The sequence below is a fragment of the Sinocyclocheilus grahami genome, unplaced genomic scaffold, assembly GCF_001515645.1.
Source record: "Sinocyclocheilus grahami isolate Dianchi unplaced genomic scaffold, SAMN03320097.WGS_v1.1 scaffold107.1, whole genome shotgun sequence".
NCBI lineage: Eukaryota > Metazoa > Chordata > Actinopteri > Cypriniformes > Cyprinidae > Sinocyclocheilus > Sinocyclocheilus grahami.
In genome coordinates, this window is record NW_015505286.1 from 1,149,253 (window position 1) to 1,173,711 (window position 24,459).

Sequence of the window (24,459 nt, forward strand, 5' to 3'; positions counted from 1 at the left end):
CGAAAGAACCGATTCGTTGGAATGATTCGGACTTCACATCATAGAGGCGTTCACATCCAGCTGGGCGGGGACAAAACAAGCACCAACCTTTGGAGGTGTCTTTTTCAGTAGTAACTGAATTAGATTAATTACAGAATCGTCATTGTCATGGAATCTCAAAGTAGACAGAAGGCTTAGACAAAGAAAATAACAACAAACAAACCATCCATGTTATAACTTTAATCAATATGCTCCAAGCCATTAGACGCTGCTTTCTGTTTTTGCAGGAAATGTTTGATCTTGTATAGAACAGAGGACTTGTTCAGTGCTTTTATCCTGGTGAGAGTGAGAGACTGCAGATGAGGTGTGCTGAGCTTCTTAGCTGATTAACATGAAACATTAGGCTTGGTTTCCACAAATAGCTCTAAGCTACCTGCCGGTCAACAAATGCATATATTCCCACACTGCCCAGATAATAACCCACTCAAAGAATCAAACTCGAAAAGCATTGCTTTCTTTTTCTTTCTGCTTCACTGTACAGTATAATGTGCCATAACAAGTATCCATGCCTATGTAAAACATGCCTGGGCGATCTCATAAATGTGACAGGCAAAACTGGTTTTATTAACTTGAGATCTGTTGTGGTTGGCACAGATGAGTCGGCACACATCCTTGAATATTTCTTTGTAGCCTACTTAATTGTTGACAGGCTTACATTTTTTGTGCTACTTGCAAAAATAAGATCTGTCAAAATAAAAAAAAAAGTGAAAAATAAAGCAGCATATTCACAAACAATTTCTCAATTAAAAATGGAGGGAAATATGACACTGTCTCTTATACTGTTGTGATTCATCCTGCTGTTATGAAATCTTTCTTTCCAGTTGTTGAGTAGGGTTGATTGTTATTATATTCAAGGGTTGTTTGTTATTATATATTATATAAGAGCAAGATTTCTTGCCATAGCCCTATAACTTCAACAACTTTTTTTCCTGATTCCTTTATATATACGTTTTTAATAATAATAAAAAAAATCTATATTGCACTTGAATGAAATAAATATATTATAGTTTTTTTTTCTTAGGTGGTATTTGACAGATTGTGTTCATTAAGTTACAGTGAACACATAGATTTAATAAGCTCCTTGGTTTATTTTTTCTTTCTTTCTTTCTCTCTCTCTCTCTTAATTTTTTTTAGACAGCTGTTGACAATGAATAGGTGGGTGATTGCAAACATCATATCTGGAACAGTTTGAGAACAATCTCCACAGAATTTTTATATTCTTCGAACTACAGCATTAGGGAGGGGGGTATTACAAAGGTATATTATTTGTTCACTATTATGAAAAGCAAAAGCATGCAAGTATGATTTGTTTGCTGCCATCAGACATTACAGTGAAAAATATCTACTGTTACTGATCTTACCTGTTTACAAACAGCTCCACTGGCTATCAACTTTCTAAATAACAGCTGATCCATATTCTTTTATCTCTCTTTTTACTGTGTAATTAATGGTTGCTGAGGTTGCAGATATCAGTAAGTTCTAGACTGCCCATAGCTATCACCTCTCATGTAACTGTCTAAATGACTACGGAGGATGCTTATGCAGTCTTGGGATTAATGTAATAGGCTTAAAATATTTGTATATAGCCAATATATGTTTCATATAAGGTTTAACCTTACATGTTTATACAAAAGTTATTTAACATCAAATCTACATTTGCTACATTTGACTTTGCAACAAATGTGACTTACATTACAATAGCTTACAGTACTTTATTAGTAGCTCCTAGTACTCTATTACTTCTACTCTATTAACTAATAATTCTGTATGTACACAGTGATATGTTCTCATTTGGTAACATATTTATTCTGCAGTGACTTTTAACTTTTATTATTGTTGTTTATTTGCTTAACAAATATAAAATTTTTTGATGGCTCATGTTAACCAAAGTTGTATTATTTGTAGGACATTAAACTACACATAAAACAAATTTGTGCTGCTTTTATCCTAGATCTTTACTTTTTATAGAATATCACATTAGTTACTTATTCTGGATTTCTGGTATCGAAATGGTGGCCCAGCAGTTGCCTCTAGATTGATTTAAATTTGTAATTACAATGAATGAATGAATGAATGATAAATAAATAACAAGAAGTCAGTTTATTAATTGAGTGTTAGTTCAGAAAAGGTTATTTTTAATGTTTATTTTCATGTTCATTCTAGATCACAGTTTGGTTAATAAAATGAACTTGCAGCAGCTTTTTAAAATGTTCACAAAAATGTTGAAAATGATTAGCATAAATGAATGATATGCTGTGGTATATATGCAGCACTGTAACAGTGAAACAATGCAAACAATGTATTTTCATAACTGCAGGCTCTGTCGTGTATTGTCTTAAATATATTTTCAACTCAAATCCAAGGTCACAAATGAAGTACATGATTTTTTTTATTAATTGATCTCCCATTAAGGGCTATTGAAGAGTCTATAGACCAATTCAGAGTAGACGTCACAGTTACGTCACTTGCAGCTGCGCGCGCATAGTGGTTGCAGAAAAACACTGGGAACAAGTGGAGATAAATGGGTAAAATCCATGGAATAAAAGAAAAAATATTTTTGTGCCTTTTGATGTCAAGATCGGAATGCAAATAATTTTTATAGAATACTGTCATCAAAGACGCCATTTGAAGCTAAACGCAGACGTTTAAATGGACATACTATGGGTGAAAACTGATATGATTACTCTACTTTTAAAGCATAACTTCGATTTAAACAATAGGTCTACATAATATTCACATATGCTGTTCATAGGGGACATATTGTATTAGCCCTACAGTTACAGCATGAAATATTATTTAAAGCTTACTATTAGAAATATTATTTAAACCTTACTATTAACATTTTTACATAACATTTATTTATTTATCTCACAATTCTGACTTTTCTTCTCGTAAATGCAAGTTTATATCTCCTAATTCGGACTTTATAACTCGACTTAAAGGGGTCATATGATGCGATTTCAATTTTTCCTTTCTCTTTGGAGTGTTACAAGCTCTTGGTGCATAAAGACGATCTGTAAAGTTGCAAAGACTAAAGTCTCAAATCCAAAGAGATATTCTTTATAAAAGTTAAGAGTCAGCCACGCCTACCTAAAACAGCTCGTTCTAACACGCCCCCACATGTCCAGGTCACTATCTGGGAAGATTTGCATAACGCCACCCAAATGTTCATGCGAAGAAAGAAGGCTTAACTTTTATTCTCAGTGTAGTATTGTTGTTGCCGGCGCTGACATGTCGTGAAGGCACTGTGTGTTTCGTTGTGAAAGCGAAACTACTTTGTTTGGTCTTCCAAAAATGGACACGACTAGAAATCAGTGGTTAAGTTGTATTTACAACACTGTTCCAGAACAGTTCAACCCAAATATTCAGATGTGTGCAGCACATTTTATGGAGGACTGTTTACTGATCCTGGGAGAGTAGACTACAATGCCGACTTTTCTGACTCTCAGATTGTAAGTAAATTTTTTATATTTAAAGAGTTTTTATATTTTATATTTTTTATATTTAAAGCGAGTTTTTTGGGCAGTGTAGAGTAGGGCTTGTTGTTTGTAATTTCTCCGATCACAAATGCAGACATGGTTTTGTTTACGCGGCGCGATGCAATGCAACGCGTAAAAAGACAGTATAAGTCATTAAAATCCATAATTATGTCCCCACTGGATGCAACGAATGCCTCGTTTATAATGGGTTTCCATGTTTTTGAATCATCGGCCTGACAGGGCATCATATCGCAATATGGTAAGGGGCGTAACATTTTCGTTACATGCTTGAGGTATTCAGCCAATCACAGCGAACTGGATAGCTGGCCAATCACAGCACATTTAGCTTTTCAGACCGATGAGCTTTGTAAAAATCAACTTGTTTCAGAAAGGCGGGGCATAGAGGAGAAAAAATAATGTACATTATGTGGAAAATAATGTGTTTTTTGAACCTTAAACCACATAAACACATTTTATTACACCAAATACACAAAATAATGTTCTTTTTAGCAACATCATATGACCCCTTTAACTCAAAAATAGTGAGTTTGTCAAATCTAAGGGAAAAAAGCCAGAAGAGCCGAGGAGAAAAGAGAGAATGACGAGTTGTTTTTCCTTATTAGAATTGTGAGATATAATCTCGGAATTGCGAGAATAAAGTCAGAATTTTGAAATATAAAATCAAATTGACCTTTTTTAAATTCTTTTATTCCATGGCTCCATAGACTGCCACTTGAAAACCGTCATTTTCTGCCTCCAGATAGGCCCCGCCCACAAAAACGTCATCCCTGTTTCGGATCTGTAACTATCCCACTCTCTAACGTCAATTTCGTTGAATAACTACGGTGACCGAGAAGTGCTAAACAAATCACAATTCTGAAAACAAAATAACAAATTGCAAACGCAAATGCAACTTTTAACTAAATGTAAATAGACACCCCGTATTTTTTAGACAATTCATACAATACATTTAAACTGAACTACTTTAATACCATCTCCGAACTTTCTACCACGACTCTGCTGTTCTTCCTGTATACGTTGATTGACAGATGTCTCGTCCAGTCAGCGGTGAGTAATCCCAAACCAATGGCGCTGTCTCAAACTATATCTACCTAATCCATGTATCATTCGATCATTAGTTTTTTTATTTAATATTGAAAATAGAAAAATGAGAAAACGGCTCCTTTTTAGTTTTTTTCCGAAAAAAAAGAATTCAGCTTAAATTTACGTTTTTCGTTCATGGGTGGAAAAATGAATAAACAGCTTGAATATTCGATTTCTACATGTGGGCGGGAATTAAACGCCCCTTTCTGCTGATTGGTCAGCCGAAGATCAAACCGTGCCTTCATCAGTTCTTCCACAGTATCACGCAGCAGAATAATAGTGCTCCGCTGCTGCAGTTGTACGGATTAATAACCCATTTTATCAATTTCAAATTTTTCATCAAACAAACAGACTAATGAATAGCTCGACACAACTCGTACCGGGGCAGAGTCTAGACAGGTCTTTCTTCTGTGTAGACCAGCGGTTCTTAAAGTGATAGGGGGTCCAAGAAATAATTTGCTATAGCCTAAAGTATTTCCAGACTGTAAAGTCGTTTTTTTTTTATCATGATACATAGGCCTACTGTGATTTATTCCAAAGTGAACATAGGTCAACCCAAGCCAATTTATTATTCTTTCCTTTTTGTCTTAGTGTTTAAAATATTTATTTTGAAACAAATTAATTAATTTCTTAATTAAACAAACAGACTTACTGGGTGAGCAGGGTAGGCTATGACAGCTGTCATATCATACCCTGCCATGCCCAGCTGATGCAAAGAATAGAATTTATATCTACACAGAAGAAAGACCTGTCTAGACTATGCCCCGGTACGAGTTGTGTCGAGCTATTCATTTGACTGTTTGTTTGATGAAAAAAAGATTCAATGTAGTTGCAATAAATGCGTTAAGAATCCATACAACTGCAGCAGTGGAGGACTATTATTCTGCTGCGTGATACTGCGGAAGAACTGATGAAGGCACGGTTTGATCTTCGGCTGACAAATCAGCAGAAAGGGGCGTTTAATTCCCGCCCACATGTGTTACGGGGCTGACGAGATGCGAGACGTGTGGATCCATCTGCAAGTTTTTATTTAAGAGACGTGGTCATAACAGGCAGGATCGAACAATGGCAAACAGGTATATGGCGGGCAAAACACAAGAATAGTCCTAGGGCTAGCATAGGTCAACGATCGGCAGACAGAATCACAGGGGCGAGACTAGAGGGATAAATCCAGAAAAACAGGCAAAGATCAGAAACCGAGAAAACAAGCAAAGCAAGGCAAGGCAAAACAAGGAAACACGGACAGGAAAACAGGGAATAATGACCGGCTAAGCAATACTCGGCAGAGAATGGTTGTTTGAGTGAGTGTTATATAGTGAGTGAGTGATATAAAACAGCTGTGTGCAATCAGTGCGGTGTGCTATCAGTGCAATGAATGAGGGGATATGTAGGGGTGCTATGCAACAGTGTGTAGTGCGAGAGTCAATGAAAATGGAAAGGGTGACCTCTGGTGGTGATTGAACGGAAGTCCATGGACAGGATTCGTGACAGAAATGAAAATGGAAAGGGTGACCTCTGGTGGTGATTGAACGGAAGTCCATGGACAGGATTCGTGACAACATGTAGAAATGAAATATTCAAGCTGTTTATTCATTTTTCCACCCATGAACGAAAAACAAAAATTTAATCTGAATTCTCGTTTCTCGCTTTTTGGAGAAAAACGAAAAAGGAGCCGTTTTCTCATTTTTCTACTTTCAATATTAAATCAAAAAACGAATGATCGAATGATACACGGATTCTTCCTCTTCCGGTTTGTCTGATTTGTCGTTGTGTTTTCTGACTTGTTAATTTGTTTTCGGATTTGTCGTTGTGTTTTCTGACTTGTTATTTTGTTTTCGAATTTGTCATTGTGTTTTCTGACTTGTTATAATGTTTTCTAAATTGTTGTTGTGTTTTCTGAATTGTTATTTTGTTTTTTAGACTTGCATTTGCGTTTGTAATTTGTTATTTTGTTTTCAGAATTGTGATTTGTTTTGCACTTCTCGGCCACCGTAAATAACAGAGTGCTTATCGCTGGGTGACAAGCTCTTGTAATATGCGGAGAACATTTTGAAAATGACATCTAATCAATATAATTTATAATCTTTTTAAACCTAGCTATTTTGTACTGTATCCGTGAAATTCTCTAGCCATAAAGGCTATCTCTCCCGGGTTTGCTGCAACCATGATGCGCGCGCATTCTGAATGTTTACAAACCTATAATTGGTCTATTGAACCTAGTATAACAGTTAGCTCAAAACTGAAGCTTAAAGCAGGTACTTTGGCAGTACAGTATATTACATTCCATCCCCAATTGGCAGCCAGTGTAATCAAGCCTACAAGTGATAGCACGCGCTGTCATGTCACGTGATGAGGATCACAAGATTCTGCGTGATAACAAGCGCCACAACAACGCTGTCGCTATAGAAACGAAATGGATCGTAAAGTGCTGAATGAGTGAAATACGACTTTCAGTCCACATCAGGTCGGGAGTGAGCGCTGTACTCGAGCTGTATGGTAGTTGATAGACTTGTTTTCTAATCATGAAACTGTTTAACTACTTACTGAAAGATGTCAGGCAAAAAATCGAATATTATTCAAGGTTCTCGCCATCACCGATGTCAATCAAACAATTTCTGGATTTTGGTGAGTAATGAAATATTGAGATAAACGCAGAGCACTGAGTTAAAGAACCGCTACTGATGCAACAGATGGTATTTTTTAAAAGTACGATTGTCTCGTGCTAAACCTGCCTTCAGTGATTTCTACTGTGTGTCTTATGTTGATTTAGTTTTTAATCTCACCACGTATTCCCCGTGATTAAATCAGCATGTTGTCTATATTTATACTGTATATTAACCTTTATTGTTAAGGTCAAGTGAAAGCTAAAGCTCTGGTGGCATTACACTGCCTGAATAAAAATAGACTCTCCATTACATATCACCCTGTGTCATAACTTCATGAACTTGGTCCAATTTTGCAAAGGATAAAAAGTGTTTTTGGTATTAATAAATGCATTATTACACAACTCATAACTCAAAAGAGTCCCATGTGTGGTTCTGTTATGTATAATGTACAAATAAAGTACCAATCAAAAGTTTGGAAGGACAGAAAATATAACCTGAATTACCTAGTAAATAAAAATCTAAATATATATTTGAATAGCCTATCAAACTTTAATATATTCACAAAAACATTTATTTATAAATAAAAAAATACACATTTCTTTATTATGAATGGCTAGTGTGCGCATAGCTGTTACATTAGGATTTTTTTTGTCACTACATAATTCCCCATTTGTGTTATTTCACTGTTAATGACGTTATTTTTTAATGAATGATTATTATTCTAAAATATGGAAAATAATAATAATAGTTTTGGCTGGTAGTGTGTATAATGTATATAATATTTGAGGTGTAACATTCCTTTTTAGTGCCCTTGATTGATTATTGTAACCCATGGTCATTATCTATTTGCTGATTATTTATAATGACTTCTTTATGTCTTTCTAATCTTTTGCAGTATACTGTACAATAGTTGTAATTCTGCTGTAGAAGTGCACATTCATGCATACAGAGACTCAACAGGCGCATCATCGGAAAACAAAGAATAACTTGTTCTTGCCTCTTGTTTAACCAGGCAGGGAAAATGCATGTGAAAAAACCTCCTACATGTTTCTGCGGAAAGAACTGGCAGTGAGGTTGGCCAATACGATGAGGGAAGTCACCTTGTTGCCCGCCAATCTTCAGAGCCAGCCATCCGTCAAACTGGTGGAGTCCTGGTGAGGAAGGCAGGTGTGATGATGAGTGTGAGCTGTGAGTAAACAGTGACTGGGTTTGGTGTATATGTGCCTAGAAAAAAAAAAACATCATGTAGCATAACGTGAAAATTCTTAGTGCAAAGAGTTGCTCCTAGTGGCAAAATTCTAAGAAAATTCTTAGAAAATTGGGTGTTCCCATAGAATTAAAGAGAAGATTCTAGTAAAGATAAAAGTTATTCTTTAAGCATCTTAACCCTTAAAAGAGCTCTTAAGGTCAAAAAGTGTTAGGGGTAGGCAGGGGCGCTTTATGATAACCAGAGGCCTCTGGGCTACAGCATTATGGTAGGCCCCCCTACCCTAGAAAACTTTTTTTTTTTCTTTTTTAAGCTTCCTGACAATTATTTATGTCAAATTTCGATTTTTTTTTTCTTGTTAATATGCCAGTTAATTCACAACACTGTTCTGCGTAAAATGTGAATATAAGTGAATATGCAAATTCACTCTTTGCTCTACTTTAATAACAGCAGAATTATAGCGTTACATAAAGTAAACACTACGTTATTACAGGCTTTATACGGAGGTAATATGAAAAGAAAATGCCATCAAAACTGTTCTGGCTGAAATGCGAGTTTACGGGTATGATTTAAAGACAATAAAATCACACAAAATATTCATCATTCATCATCATTCCAACGAAACAACACAACACGTTGGCATAAATGTGGGCTGTTTGGTGATTGCTAACTGCATTTTTATTTTGAAACTCACGTGCTCACGTTTAATTAATAAAATCACAGCCGTATAAAGTTTAATGATAACATTTTTAGTCATTTAGCAGATGCTTTTATCCAAAGCGACTTACAAATGAAGACAATAAAAGTAGTCAAAACTAACAAAAGAGCAACAATATATAAGTGCAAATGACAAGTCTCGGTTAACCTAACGCAGTACACGTAGCTGTCATGAATCCTGTCCATGAACTTCCGTCTGCTTGCCACCAGAGGTCGCCCTCCCATTATATTGACTCTCACACCACACAGACTGTTACACATCACCCTGGACTACATTTCCCATGCTCCATTGCACTAATCACAAGCTCACCTGGAAACCAATCACAAACAGCTGCTACCAATAACACACACTATATAAATCAGTCTCACACCACCATTCAACGCCGAGTATTGTAAGCGCATATCACTTACTTAGCGATAGCTACTTTACGGAGCCAGTTCCCTGTCCTTGTTTAAGTATTCCAAAGTTCAGTCAAAGTCTTGCCTTACCTGTTTTCTCGTGTTCTGATCTTCTGCCTGTGTATCTTGGATTAACCCTTTGCCTTGCTGTTTCGGACTGTGTTTGCACCTCACCTGGATTATTGCTCTTGTTATTGGACTACCCCTCTTGTCAAGCCCCTTGGATTACGTTTGCTGTCGACTAGGGCTGGACGATATGGCCAAAATTTATATCACGATATATTTCTTAATTTCGGTCGATACGATATAATTCTGATATGAACACTATTAAAAAAGCCTCATAAAAACGGCCAAGAATGGCCACAACAGATGTCTGTACCTACAAACTTGTGAAAAATGAATTTGCCAACTGCCAAGTTCAGAAAAACAGCATTTATCTGAAATAGAAATCTTTTGTAACATTATAAATGTCTTTATCATCAATTTTGATCAATTTAAAACATCCTTGCTAAATGAAAGTAATAATTTCTATAATATAAATTTTAAAAAGAGCTTTTGAATGGTATAGTGCAGGGATCCTCAAATCTGGCCCACGAGCTCCACTTTCCTGCAGAGTTTAGCTCTAAGCCTAATCAAACACACCTGAGCATGGTAATCAATGTCTTCAGGATCATTAGAAAATCCCAGGTAGCTGAGTTTGATCAGGGTTGGAACTAAACTCTGCAGCGCATTGGCCTTCCAGGGCAAGATTTGAGGAACCCTGGTATAGTGTATAATGTTACAAAAGCTTTTTATTTCAGATAAATGCTGATCTTTGGATCTTTCTATTCATCAAAGAATCCTGAAAAAATTTACTCAACTGTTTTAAATATTGATAATCAGCAAATCAGCATATTAGAATGATTGCTGAAGGATCATGTGACACTGAAGACTGGAGTAGGCCTAATGATGCTGAAAATTTAGCTTTGATCACAGGAATAAATTACATTTTAAAATATATTCAAATAGAAAGCAGTTATTTTAAATAGTAAAAATATTTCAAAATGTTACTGCTTTTGGTGCATTTTGGATCAAATAAATGCAGGCTTGGTGAGCAGAAGATAATTCTTTAAGAAACATTAAAAAACCTTTGACTGGTAGTGTAGGCTGATTATTCTTATAGATTGAAACGTGCATTAACCAGGATAACGAGTATGAAACATGCTCCGAGTTGCTTCAGAAAACAAAAAAATAGAGCAACAACAAAAGCATGTTGCTGGAAATGGGTTTATTATTGAAAATGCAAACTGATTGTCTACCAGCAGGAGGCGCTGTGAGAGCGGTGAAACCAAACAGTCTATGGGTGGAACTAACGGTTTCTCCAGTAATGGCTGTAAACAAAGCAGCTCCGCTCATGAACGCTACTTTATCAGATTAAAATGCCATCTAAACTATTCTGAAGACAGTTGGTTCCCTTCAGAAATACATTTATATAAAACACCCACGACGCGTTTTGATTTTGAAACGTGCAGTGCTCATGTTTATTCAATGAATTCAAACGCCACAAATAAATCAATGAGTGGGAAACACTGGTAATGTATATCGAAATATAGGAAATGTGTTTAAAAATCATATCACCGTTATTGAAAAAAACTATATCGCGATACATATTGATATTGAATTATTGTCCAGCCCTACTGTCGACTGCCGTTTTTAGATTACTCTTTGTCTTGCCCTCAATAGAAATACATTTATATAAAACACCCACGACGCGTTTTGATTTTGAAACGTGCAGTGCTCATGTTTATTCAATGAATTCAAACGCCACAAATAAATCAATGAGTGGGAAACACTGGTAATGTATATCGAAATATAGGAAATGTGTTTAAAAATCATATCACCGTTATTGAAAAAAACTATATCGCGATACATATTGATATTGAATTATTGTCCAGCCCTACTGTCGACTGCCGTTTTTAGATTACTCTTTGTCTTGCCCTCAATATCCCTGTTTGCCATTGTCAGAACCTTGCCTGTTTTATGACCACGCCTTTAAATAAAAGCTTGGATGGATGGATCCGCATGTCTCATGCAACACTTTTGTTTTTGCCCCCATTTTTCATGAGCTGAACTCAAAGATCTAAGACTTTTTCTATGTACACAAAAGGCCTATTTCTCTCAAATATTGTTCACAAATTTGTCTCAATAGGACGATTCCTATTTTTCCATCCCTGGATTTAAAATTGAGACTGAAGCAGCACCTTTGGTGGAACACAGTGACTGAATCTAAAACCTTTATCTGACACACAGATTACATCCAGGCAAATTAGTGAACTCTCACTGTATGACGTTACAGAAAGTTGTCCGGTCCAGTTGCTTTCACAAAGCAGTGGTGGTTCTCTTGTTAATCTGCACGTTAACATGACACTCGAATGCATAGCGAATGCATTGTGTATTCCGTTTACAGTATATCTGTCATGATTCGCTGGAGCAAGGGAATGACGAAACGAGGAGACATGGAGATTTCACAAAAACGAGAGTCTTTAATTATTCAGTAGGGAGACACAGAGCACAAGGATGATGTTCACAACGAGTAGACCCGACGAAGAACTAAGGAACAGAAAGGAACTAATATACACAGGATAATAAGGAACTCAGGTGCAAGGAATCATAAGGCAATCAAACTAAACAAGAACAGGAAAAATACCATATTTAGGAAACACAGGAAGAATTACGGGGGCAAAACGGGTCCAAAAGTCTGACAATATCGGTGGAACACGTGGAACATACCAACTATACAAACTGTGTGGGGGGGAACCTAAACTGAGCCATTCACTATATAGGCTACTACAACCAGGGCGTCGCTGAAAATGAGTGTGTGAGTTTGTTTACAGAACGCTGTTGTCACCGCTGCAAACTCCCTGCAGCCAGTGGCCCCCCTTTCCAGTGTAGGCCCCTGGGCTTCAGCCCCTTGAAGCCCATGCATTAATGTGCCCCTGGGGGTAGGGAGGATGACTTTTAAGAGGCTTAAGAGTAACTACAATAACAATAAAAGACACAATACTACAATCATAGTAAAAGGGCAGCTGTTTCTTCAACAAGACCACAAAATTAGGAAATTTCATAAACATCAAAATATTTACAGAGAGATCATTTAATTTGGTTTTGTTTGTGTATGTTTTTTTGACTCTCAAAGCCGTGATTCCCATTTACCTCCATTATATGACTGACTGACTGCAACGGTTTGAGTTAAATATCTTTGTTTGTGTTCTACTGAAGAAACAAAGTCACTTACATCTTGGATGCCCTGGGGGTAAGCAGATAAACATAAAAATTTCATTTTTGGGTGAACTATCACTTTAACGAGATTTGGTTGTAGAGTACCTACTCTTTTAGCGCTCGTTAAGTAAGTACTTAATTAAATTAAGTACTTACTCATTGAGTAGGCGGTTTTGGATGCAGCCAGTGACTTAAAGGTGACATATAATGAAAATCTGACTTTTCCAGGTTTTAAGTGCTATAATCAGGTGCCCGGTGCATCTACCAACCAAGGAAACGTGAAAAGGTAACTTTGTTTTGGTAAGCCTTTTTCTGCAAGTGTCTGAAAAAACAAGCGCATCTGATTTTGCTCCCTTGGTGATGTGGCAAAGGGTCAACGGTGTCAACGGTGTACTAGATCTAATGCCATGGCGAAAGTTTGCGCAAAACATTGCTAACTGTTCTGTCTTTGACTGCACAGATGAGCACAGAACACTATTTAGAGTCCCAGCCTCAGAGGAGACAACAGCAGTGGATTTATTGATTTATTAATTGTATATTGCTGCTGCCACACAGATCTAAAATAAACATGCCATTTATTTCCCAGCTGTTTACCTTCACAGACATAACCGACTATTTTTTTGTAACTCGTGTGTGTTTTTAACGTAAACTTGTCTGTGAATGAAAACTTAGTTTAGTACTCACATGCTGTGACAGCCGCTTTCTGTCCGTGTGCTCTCAGAAAACCGTATATCAGAAGTTTAAACTAATATGGCTTAAAACGCATGATTTCAGCGTGATGAACATGATAATCAGAAACAAAACAGCTGTTTTTAGCAGGTACAAGTTGTAATGGCGCAGCTCTACTCTGGAAAAGGGGGCGAGGAGCAGCAGCTCATTTGTATTTAAAGAGACAGCCCCGAAAAACAGCGTGTTTGCTTCCACTCAAAATAGGCATTTTCAAAATGATATAATAAATGATCTGTGGAGTATTTTGAGCTGAAATTTCACAGCCACATTATGGGCATATTACATATGGGGCATAATATGTCTCCTTTAAGATAGATTAGATCGTGCAGGGATCATGTTTGTGACCATTCGTATTAGCGTATTAGAAATATATATATATAGAAACTATTTGGAAGTCAATAACAACAGAGACAGTGTTAATGTGCTTAAAAACAATGCCAGCAAAGGAAGCCATATAAATTAAAAAAATAAAATATAAAAATAAAATTAAAAAAAAGTTTTTTTGTTATTATGTGTGAATAAAAACTAGTTGTTTTAGTTTATTTGCCCAATAAATAACAATTTTTAGTTAAAAAAAAAGTTTTTGACAGATTCCTAAAATATTTGTTTTCTCTCTTTATTATGGCAGGTGGTCTAATAAATTTGTTAAGCACTGTATGTTTGTGTGTGTGTGTGTGTGTGTGTGTGTGTGTCTGTGTCTGTGTATTAGTGATTAGGGTAAAATAGGGAAAATTTCACTGGGTTATTTAACAGTGCTCTTATTTTGTGTGTGTGTGTGTGTACGTGTGTGTGTACAGACGCTGCGCACACGCTGCGTACACAACACCCGTCGTAACTGCCGCCGTAAATGTAGAGAATTTTCTTACATGATTTTACGCACAGCACTCCTTGTTATGTGTTTGATAACATCAGTCAAAGTAAAAGTGTAAGCAATAAGAGACATAGCTTTTTCTAAAATTCAACATCTTTTTGCAAATGTCCATATCCCACAAAAAGTATTGCGTGAAATGGACAACAAAACCGTAAATGTGGTTAGGAAATGGCTTCGTCTCAACACACATTCCACAAGATGTTTTATCTTTCAGAAAAGACAGGACGGGGGGCTTGGAATTCCAAACTGCATGTGGGAGTACATAGCCACAAGACGGTCTCACCTTATCAATATGTTAAACTGTGATGATGTCAGCATGGGGCGAATGGCCAGAGCATCCTTATTGCTGGATTTTAAAAGACGGAAGGTGCCACACGCATGCGGTGGGGAAGACAGCTTCCTGGGTTTTAAAAGAAAGACCAATGGAAAGCTGGATGGACGGGCACAGGGATTTGGTGTGTCATCAGACTGGCCAGACTTAAACGACCTATGCTGGAGGACAGGTACTGAACTGAAGTGGACCTCCCACTCCCAACCTGTAGAGGTCTCTGATGAAATCGTAGAGGACCCATCTGTCATCGTGGAAGCCAGGCTGCACCATAACAACATTGTTCACCTGCTCCAGCCTAGAACATCAAGGCAGACTCTCTTGTCTATTCAAAGAGCCCAAAATATGGAGTACTGGTCCAATTTAAAACTCCAGGGAAAGTTGGCAAAACTGCCCTGCGCGGACCACTCTGTATCACACACCATTTACAGCAATGCCACCATCAGTGAGGAGATCCTCACTTTCTGTCATTGAGTAGGCGGTTTTGGATGCAGCCAGTGACTTAAAGGTGACATATAATGAAAATCTGACTTTTCCAGGTTTTAAGTGCTATAATCAGGTGCCCGGTGCATCTACCAACCAAGGAAACGTGAAAAGGTAACTTTGTTTTGGTAAGCCTTTTTCTGCAAGTGTCTGAAAAAACAAGCGCATCTGATTTTGCTCCCTTGGTGATGTGGCAAAGGGTCAACGGTGTCAACGGTGTACTAGATCTAATGCCATGGCGAAAGTTTGCGCAAAACATTGCTAACTGTTCTGTCTTTGACTGCACAGATGAGCACAGAACACTATTTAGAGTCCCAGCCTCAGAGGAGACAACAGCAGTGGATTTATTGATTTATTAATTGTATATTGCTGCTGCCACACAGATCTAAAATAAACATGCCATTTATTTCCCAGCTGTTTACCTTCACAGACATAACCGACTATTTTTTTGTAACTCGTGTGTGTTTTTAACGTAAACTTGTCTGTGAATGAAAACTTAGTTTAGTACTCACATGCTGTGACAGCCGCTTTCTGTCCGTGTGCTCTCAGAAAACCGTATATCAGAAGTTTAAACTAATATGGCTTAAAACGCATGATTTCAGCGTGATGAACATGATAATCAGAAACAAAACAGCTGTTTTTAGCAGGTACAAGTTGTAATGGCGCAGCTCTACTCTGGAAAAGGGGGCGAGGAGCAGCAGCTCATTTGTATTTAAAGAGACAGCCCCGAAAAACAGCGTGTTTGCTTCCACTCAAAATAGGCATTTTCAAAATGATATAATAAATGATCTGTGGAGTATTTTGAGCTGAAATTTCACAGCCACATTATGGGCACACCAGAGACTTATATTACATATTGTAAAAAGGGGCATAATATGTCTCCTTTAAGATAGATTAGATCGTGCAGGGATCATGTTTGTGACCATTCGTATTAGAGACACAACAATATATATATATAGAAACTATTTGGAAGTCAATAACAACAGAGACAGTGTTAATGTGCTTAAAAACAATGCCAGCAAAGGAAGCCATATAAATTAAAAAAATAAAATATAAAAATAAAATTTAAAAAAAGTTTTTTTGTTATTATGTGTGAATAAAAACTAGTTGTTTTAGTTTATTTGCCCAATAAATAACAATTTTTAGTTAAAAAAAGTTTTTGACAGATTCCTAAAATATTTGTTTTCTCTCTTTATTATGGCAGGTGGTCTAATAAATTTGTTAAGCACTGTATGTTTGTGTGTGTGTGTGTGTGTGTGTGTGTGTGTCTGTGTCTGTGTATTAGTGATTAGGGTAAAATAGGGAAAATTTCACTGGGTTATTTAACAGTGCTCTTATTTTGTGTGTGTGTGTGTGTACGTGTGTGTGTACAGACGCTGCGCACACGCTGCGTACACAACACCCGTCGTAACTGCCGCCGTAAATGTAGAGAATTTTCTTACATGATTTTACGCACAGCACTCCTTGTTATGTGTTTGATAACATCAGTCAAAGTAGCCTTTATTAGTGATTAGGGTAAAATAGGGAAAATTTCACTGGGTTATTTAACAGTGCTCTTATTTTTTTCTTCTTGAACAACCAATCAGTCTTCAAAAGAATGGGTCATATCTAGCAACGGGGTCAGCCCTGCCTTCTCACTAAGATGAACATTTTTGTCTTTTCCTTGCTCAGAGTTGCTGTCAGATTGGTCCTGAATCACTCTTAAGCTAAGATTCCTAGTTAGAAATTTTTACGCTAAATTAGGAGCTCTCTGAAAGGATTCTTAGAAGCTTTAAGAATACGGTCCCTGGAGTACAACATACTATTTTGTGAAAAGGCTTTATTCCACACCCTTTTTGTTAATTTTGACAGAGGAGAACTGGTCCCCCGACTGAGACTGGTTTCTCTCAAGGTTTGTGTCACCTGACAAGAGTTTGGGTTCCTTGCCACTGTTGCTTTTTATTGCATAGTTGGGTCAAAACAACATGTAATATTCATTTGACTGCACTGACTCTTTTGGATGAGAAGAAATCTTGATCTGAATAATGACTGTATTGTCTTCAGTAGAGCTGCTATATAGCTGAATTGCATTCGCTGAAGTGCTGTCTTTTTTTATAGCTGCTTATCATTGAATTGAACTTGTTTCATGATTCATGACCTTTATAGTTATTGAAGTGAACTGAATCAACACTGAACTATTTTGAGCTGAATAATAACAATATTGTCTTATGAGAGCTGCTTTACAGCGGAAATTGGATTTGCTTCCTATTTGAAGTTTGCATAATTGATTATGTTACTTTCTTGTTTAACACAGTGAAGTTGCTTTGAAACAATCTGTAATGTACAAAGCACTGTGTGAAGGTGACTTGACTTAATTATTCCACGACTGACATATAGTAGTATGCAACATTGTTATGAAGTTAGTGGCATCCAGAGATCATCTTTTTTTTCCAAATGTATCGACTTTTGAATAAAGCAGTGTTTTTAGATTTTGGCAGTCTAATCAGATTTGTGGGGATCAGACTGGAAAAGGTTGAGCACATTACATTAGTGCAGTAGACATATTCTGCTTCATTTTCGCAAATCTAGATATTTAGTGCATACTGTGCAGAGTATACATGCTGCTAACTGATGAAATACTAAAAGTAGTGCATTAATTAAAATGCTAATCCCAAAGTGCTGTGTTGAATAGCACATGTGCAGTATTTAGGTTTGGAAGTAGAGTAGCCCATAGCCAGCAGAGAAGAGCCTTATTAAATATAAGCCTTATAAATGTATGTTATATAATACAAGTCCTGTATTATGTAACTTTTTAATGCATGTTTTTTTCTTCTTCTGTGGTATCAGGTACAGCCACAGTTTTGAAGAACTGTTAGAGTACGAAACAAGAAGTCCAGAAGATCCCCACACCTTTAATGAGTGAGTCTGCAGCCTTTGCAAACATGCTGTCCTGTTTTTCAGCGCATACAATTTTGCCAGGGAAAGTCTAAAATAGTTTTCTTTTATCTTGCTTAAAGGTATGTGCATTTAAAGAAATAGTTCACCCAAAAATGAACATTTGCTAAAAATTCATACACCCTCAGACCATCCAAGATTTATTTGTTCAGTCTATTTGTTTATCGGAAACAGATTTGGAGAAATGTAGCATTGCATTACTTGCCCACCATTGGATCCTCTGCAGTGAATGGTTGCCATCAGAATGAGAGTTCAATAAGGTTAAAATAAGCATCACAACAATCCACACTCCAGTCCATCAGTTAATGTCTTGCGAAGTGAAAAGCTGTGTGTTTGTAATAAACAAATCCATAATTAAGAATCCAACATTTTCAGCAATTTTCATTTTTGCGTGAGCTATTCCTTTAAACGTGAATTTATACTGAATATGAATGTTTGCTGCATAATTTGGTATAACAGTTCAAACCTGATTTTATCTCAACAACTGAAGTCCTCCAATGGTAAACAACTCATTATTGTGGGCTTCAGCTTCCTAGAGATCCTGATTAAGATTCGGAACAGACACAATGACGTGGTGCCCACTATGGCCCAGGGTGTCATCGAATACAAAGAGAAGTTTGGTTTTGACCCCTTCATCAGCAGCAATGTGCAGTACTTCCTTGACCGCTTCTATACCAACCGCATTTCTTTCCGCATGCTCATCAACCAGCACAGTGAGTGACATTACATTCCTGTTTGATACATGTTAAGTTCAGTCAGGACCACTTTGTTTGATTAAAATTATTGTAGAGGTCCTGAACATTATTTTGGCGGCAGGCTTTGCTCTGAAGGGTTCAGATTCTGAGCTGTCCACAAGAAAATCCACAAAACATTGTATCAATTTATTATCCCTATTGATCATCAGCACGTTTCCTAAAAACAGCTTAGCCAAACAGCAAGAATATTCCAATGATAAACATAATTTGCTAAACAGTATCTGTTCCGTTAATGACATAGAATCAAGCACGTTGCCAATAACCTGTTAACTTTTAGTATGAGCAGAAAAGGAAAACTTAGCTTAGCTTATGAAGACACATTCAGATGAATGGAGAGTGAAGTTTATCCAGGTGTGGTGAAGATGCTTGATCCTACTGATGTCACACTCCTTCATGTAGGGAGGGCTGATCTTGACTGTATTGTTCTGAAGTCACTTCTAATCAAGCCGCTTATACTGGTCAATGTGGTGAATTGTGAGTTCAAGATCACTAAACTGAATCTGAAGTGAAATTCAGTGGGGAACAAATAATTTCATCTGTTTGAAAGTTGGCTGTGTGAGTGTTTGTGATGAAAGCGAGTAGCTGCGCGACAATTGAAATTTTGAAGCTGTCTGGCACCGAGCTAGAAGCGAGTGTCTGTGTGACAAACTAGTGACTGAAAGCTGTCTTAACGCGTGTTTGTGCAACATAACTGAAGCTGACTTAAGGTGGTCTGCCTGAACTACGTTTAAGCTACATTCGTCACTCATACTACATTAATTAAATATGACATGTCTTTATATTGTCTCAGACCACTAAAGTACAGCAGTAAGCAGATCTCTATTTTGTTGTAGCTCTTCTCTTTGGTGACGCCGCTTGTCTTGCGCAACCAAAACACATCGGAAGCATCGACCCAGCCTGCAACGTGGCTGAGGTGGTGACAGGTGAGCAAAACATACCTAAAATGCATAGATACATAAAATAAACATGGTTCTGAAGATTCTGATCTCTTATCTCAGATGCATATGAGACAGCAAAGATGCTCTGTGAGCAGTACTACATGACAGCACCTGAACTGAAGATCGGGGAATTCAACTGTGAGACTGTTATCAGTTTTATTGTCCTTAATAGCATATATCAAAATCATACTTTCTTTTAATCTATCTGTGCCTTCCTATCTTGTTTTCCCTCTGTCTGCTAGCCAAAGCTCCAAAGAAGCCTATACAGGTGGTCTATGTGCCCTCTCATCTTTTCCACATGCTGTTTGAGCTCTTCAAGGCAAGAAAAATTGACAGTTAATTTAAAAGAAGAAAGAAAACCGGGTAACACTTTACAATAAGGTTCGATTAGTTTGCATTAATTTATGCATTAGATACAAACAAAGAAAATAAACAACCAATTTGAGCATTTAATATCATTTAAAAATCTAGGTTAATGCTATTTTATAAATAAACAATTATTCATAGTTAATTGGTAATAGTTTAATAATTAAAAAATAATAATACAGTAGAAGGAATAAAATGTTTTAAATTTTTTCAAACATTTTGTACTCAGCTTTTTTCAAGGTATACTTTCATCAAAAGGAGGGCAGTATGAATATAATTAATAAACATCAGGATTGTTATAGTAAACTAAAATAAAAACCATCAAAAAATTTAAATTTTTGTTGCTTGAAATGTTAACTGAAATGAAAAGCAAAAAAAAAACTTTATTTCAGCTAGTTGCAAAGACATGACTTACTTTATGCTAAATTTATGTACTAAAATAACTAAAACGGAAATAAAATTATTTAAAACTATATAGACACACACACACACACACATATATACAGTCATTTTTTTCACTTTTTTTTATGTTGCTGCCTTATGTTAAACTGCTTTAAATTACTTTGTTTCCCCTCCACATCAATCTACACTCCATACACTACTGGTAAAGCAAAAAACAGGTTTTTAACATCTTTACGAATTTATTAAAAATAAAAAACTTGAATGATTCCATTGCATAAGTATTCATACCCTTATCTGGGACAGTTGAAATTTAGCTCAGGAGCATTCATATTGCTTATAGATGTTACTACACTTTGAGTGAAGTTAACCTGTGGCAAATTCAATTGAATGGGCATGATTTGGAAAGGCACACACGTCTTAATAAAAGGTCTAACAGCTGATAATGCATATCAGAGCAAAAATCAAGCACTGAGGTCAAAAGAACTGCCTGTAGAGCTCAGAAACAGGTTTGTGTCAAGTCACACATCTGTGGACGAGTTCAGAAAAAAAATCTGCTTCATTGAAGGGTCACAGAAGCATATAGGCTTGTGTGTTTGGTGCTACTGCCTTTTTTTGTGCTCTCTAGTTGAGCTCCATGATCATATGTGGAGATAGGAGAAATCTACAGAAGGACAAACATCACTGCAACACTCCACAAATCTGGGCTTTATGGCGGTGTAGCAAGACTCAATCCTCTCTTCAGTTAAGACACATAAAAACACACTTGGTATTTACAAAAAAGCACCTAAAGGACCCTCAGAGTCTGAGAAACAAGATTCTCTGGTCTGATGAACCTCAATTCTAAGCATCATGTTTGAAGGAAACCAGCTTTGCTCATCCCCTGCAGAGTACCATCCCAAAAGTAAAGTGTGCTGGTAGCAGCCTCATGCTGTGGGACTGTTTTTCAGTGGCAGGGACTGAGGGACTCGTCAGAGTAGAAGGAACGCTCAGTGCAGCAAAATATAGAGATAGCCTTAATGAAAACCCAGTCCAGAGCATTCAGAGCACACAGTCAATTATAGACGACTATGTCAATGTCCTTGAGTGGCCCAGCCACAGCCTGGGATTGAAACCAATCAAATATTTCCGTAGAAACCTGAAAATGTGTATCTGCCCCCATCCAATCTGACAGAGCTTGAGAGGTGAAGAGGCGAGGAGAAGAATGACAGATAATTGCCAAATGCTGATGAACAAAGCTTGTCGCATCATACAAAAAAAGACTTGAGACTGTAAAGGTTCTTCAGCTAAATATTTAGTATACTTATGCAATGTACTTATTTCAGTTTTTTATTTTTAATAAATTTACGAAGTTACAACTATAGGGGAAGTCGTGGCCTAATGGTTAGCGAGTCGGACTCGTAACCGAACAAAGCTTGTCGCATCATACAAAAAAAGACTTGAGACTGTAAAGGTTCTTCAGCTAAATATTTAGTATACTTATGCAATGTACTTATTTCAGTTTTTTATTTTTAATAAATTTACGAAGTTACAACTATAGGGCAAGTCGTGGCCTAATGGTTAGCGAGTCGGACTCGTAACCCAAAGGTTGTGGGTTCGAGTCTCATACCAGCAGGGATTGTAGGTGGGGGGAGTGAATGTACAGTGCTCTCTTCCACCTTCAATACCACGACTGAGGTGCCCTTGAGCAAGGCCCCCAACTGCTCCCTGGGCACCGCAGCATAAATGGCTGCCCACTGCTCCGGGTGTGTGTTCACTGCTGTGTGTGTGCACTAAGGATGGGTTAAATGCAGAGCACTAATTCCTAGTATGGGTAACCATACTAGGCCACATGTCACGTCACTTTTTTTTTCCACACCATTCTGTTTTTGCTTTACCAGTATAGTGTATGGAGTGTAGATTGATGTGGAAAAAAACTAATTTAAAGCAGTTTAACATAAGGCAGCAACAGAAAATGTGAAAAAATTTAATTTTGCAAAGCACTATATATATATATATTGATCAGAAGAAATGGACAGCACCGGAGTTAAATATATGAGTGTCACAGCAAAGGGTCTGAATACTTAGGACCATGTGATATTTCAGTTTTTCTTTTTTAATAAATCTGCAAAAATGTCAACAATTCTGTGTTTTTCTGTCAATATGGGGTGCTGTGTGTACATTAATGAGGAAAAAAAAACTTAAATGATTTTAGCAAATGGCTGCAATATAACAAAGAGTGAAAAATTTAAGGGGGTCTGAATACTTTCCGTACCCACTGTATATATATATATATATATATATATAAACGAATGAAAATCACATAAACACAAAAATTACTAAAACTTTAATTAAAATGAAAATAAAATATAAAAATAAAAACTAATTCAAAATATTAGTAAAAAACTGTTATAGTCAATAACATTGATAATCATTCATAATGCATAACATAATAACTTATGTTAATTTATTTTAAATACAAATATTAGTATATGTAGAAATTACCATTAACTTAGATTACTAAATCAATGCTATAAAGGTATTTTTCATTGGTAGTTCATTGTATCTAAAGGTAACGAATGAAACCTAATTATAAAGTGTCACCAAAACTTTGTTCATATTTTTAGGTGATCTTTAAAGTGGAATGCAATGAAGTGTTTCTCAAATGATCACGTTTTAGGTGGACTTTTGTCAGCTATTTTATTCTTTTTACTTTCTATAGATCTTTTAGGTAAGTTACTGTATTATGTGTACATTTGCAGAATTCCATGCGGGCAACAGTGGAGCTCTATGAAAACAGCAGTGAGGGGCTTCCTCCAGTGAAAGCAATGGTTACTCTGGGAAAAGAGGATCTCTCAGTAAAGGTTCCACACAAGACTGTTTCACAAAAACATGAATATTTATGGCGACTTCTGCACTTTATTAATTTGATGTTAATGTGTCTTCTTAGATTAGTGACAAAGGTGGAGGTGTCCCCTTAAGAAAGATTGATCGTCTTTTCAATTACATGTATTCCACTGCTCCAACACCACGTCTGGATCCCTCACAAACTACTGTCCCACTGGTAACTAATCATCAGACAGCATAAGTCTGTATTTGTATGTGTGGTTTCATGCAACCTGTTTATATCATCTCTGCAGGCTGGTTTTGGCTATGGACTGCCAATCTCTAGACTTTATGCACGCTACTTTCAGGGAGACTTGAACCTGTACTCAATTGAAGGGTTCGGGACAGATGCAGTAATTCATCTTAAGGTATTTGCATTGACATTTCTATTTGTGAGTAATAACATTAGCTTCAACTAGAAACTAGAAATGGTTTTCTTCCCACTCTCTCCAGGCTCTTTCTAGTGAGTCTTTTGAGCGTCTTCCAGTCTTCAATAAGTCAGCGTGGCGACATTACCAGACAGGTCCTGAGGCTGATGACTGGAGTAACCCGAGCAGTGACCCACGAGATGCATCCACGTATAACGCCAACAGATGACTTTATTGTATCTGCTACAGTAATAGTGATGGAATTACAGCAGCTAAGCTTAAACAGAACACTGCCACATAAGGAAACTTGATATTTGGCCTTTATAGGACTTGCTTACTGCCATTTCTAAAGGTCTGAAAATAATAGCTTTACAATAGTGAGAGTGTGGAGGATGTTATGTGGAGAATATTGCAAGAAACAACTGAAAACTCATCTCTTCTGTGAGTACCTCCATTAATAATACAAATTAAAATTCTATGCATTCACTTTTTCTGTTCTTTTATTATCATCCTTCTGTCCTAGCTTTTTACTATTTTGAACTGAAAACCTTGTATAACGGGCACTTCTCGAAAGTGAAAGTGACGTGACATGTGGCCAAGTATGGTGACCCATA

The 24,459-nt window shown here is 36.8% G+C and overlaps 1 protein-coding gene across 3 annotated transcripts; it reads left to right on the forward strand.

Annotated features, from left to right (window-relative positions):
• The first annotated feature begins 71 nt into the window (after window positions 1–71).
• LOC107588762 (pyruvate dehydrogenase (acetyl-transferring) kinase isozyme 3, mitochondrial-like) lies at window positions 72–24,448 on the forward strand. Of its 3 annotated transcripts, XM_016276993.1 has the most exons (12): window positions 72–95; window positions 1,174–1,194; window positions 8,241–8,382; window positions 18,047–18,118; window positions 18,683–18,867; window positions 19,743–19,832; window positions 19,908–19,985; window positions 20,090–20,166; window positions 23,354–23,455; window positions 23,542–23,655; window positions 23,732–23,845; window positions 23,931–24,448. In XM_016276993.1, exons 3-12 carry the CDS (start codon window positions 8,273–8,275, stop codon window positions 24,072–24,074), a joined length of 1,086 nt encoding a protein of 361 aa, XP_016132479.1. In that variant the 5' UTR covers window positions 72–95; window positions 1,174–1,194; window positions 8,241–8,272; the 3' UTR covers window positions 24,075–24,448. The 3 variants fall into 3 exon arrangements, with proteins under 3 accessions (XP_016132479.1, XP_016132477.1, XP_016132478.1); XM_016276991.1 differs by lacking the exons at window positions 72–95; window positions 1,174–1,194 and adding an exon at window positions 6,986–7,247; XM_016276992.1 differs by lacking the exons at window positions 72–95; window positions 1,174–1,194 and adding an exon at window positions 6,986–7,247 and having other exon boundaries at window positions 23,354–23,449.
• The last annotated feature ends 11 nt before the right edge of the window (window positions 24,449–24,459 follow it).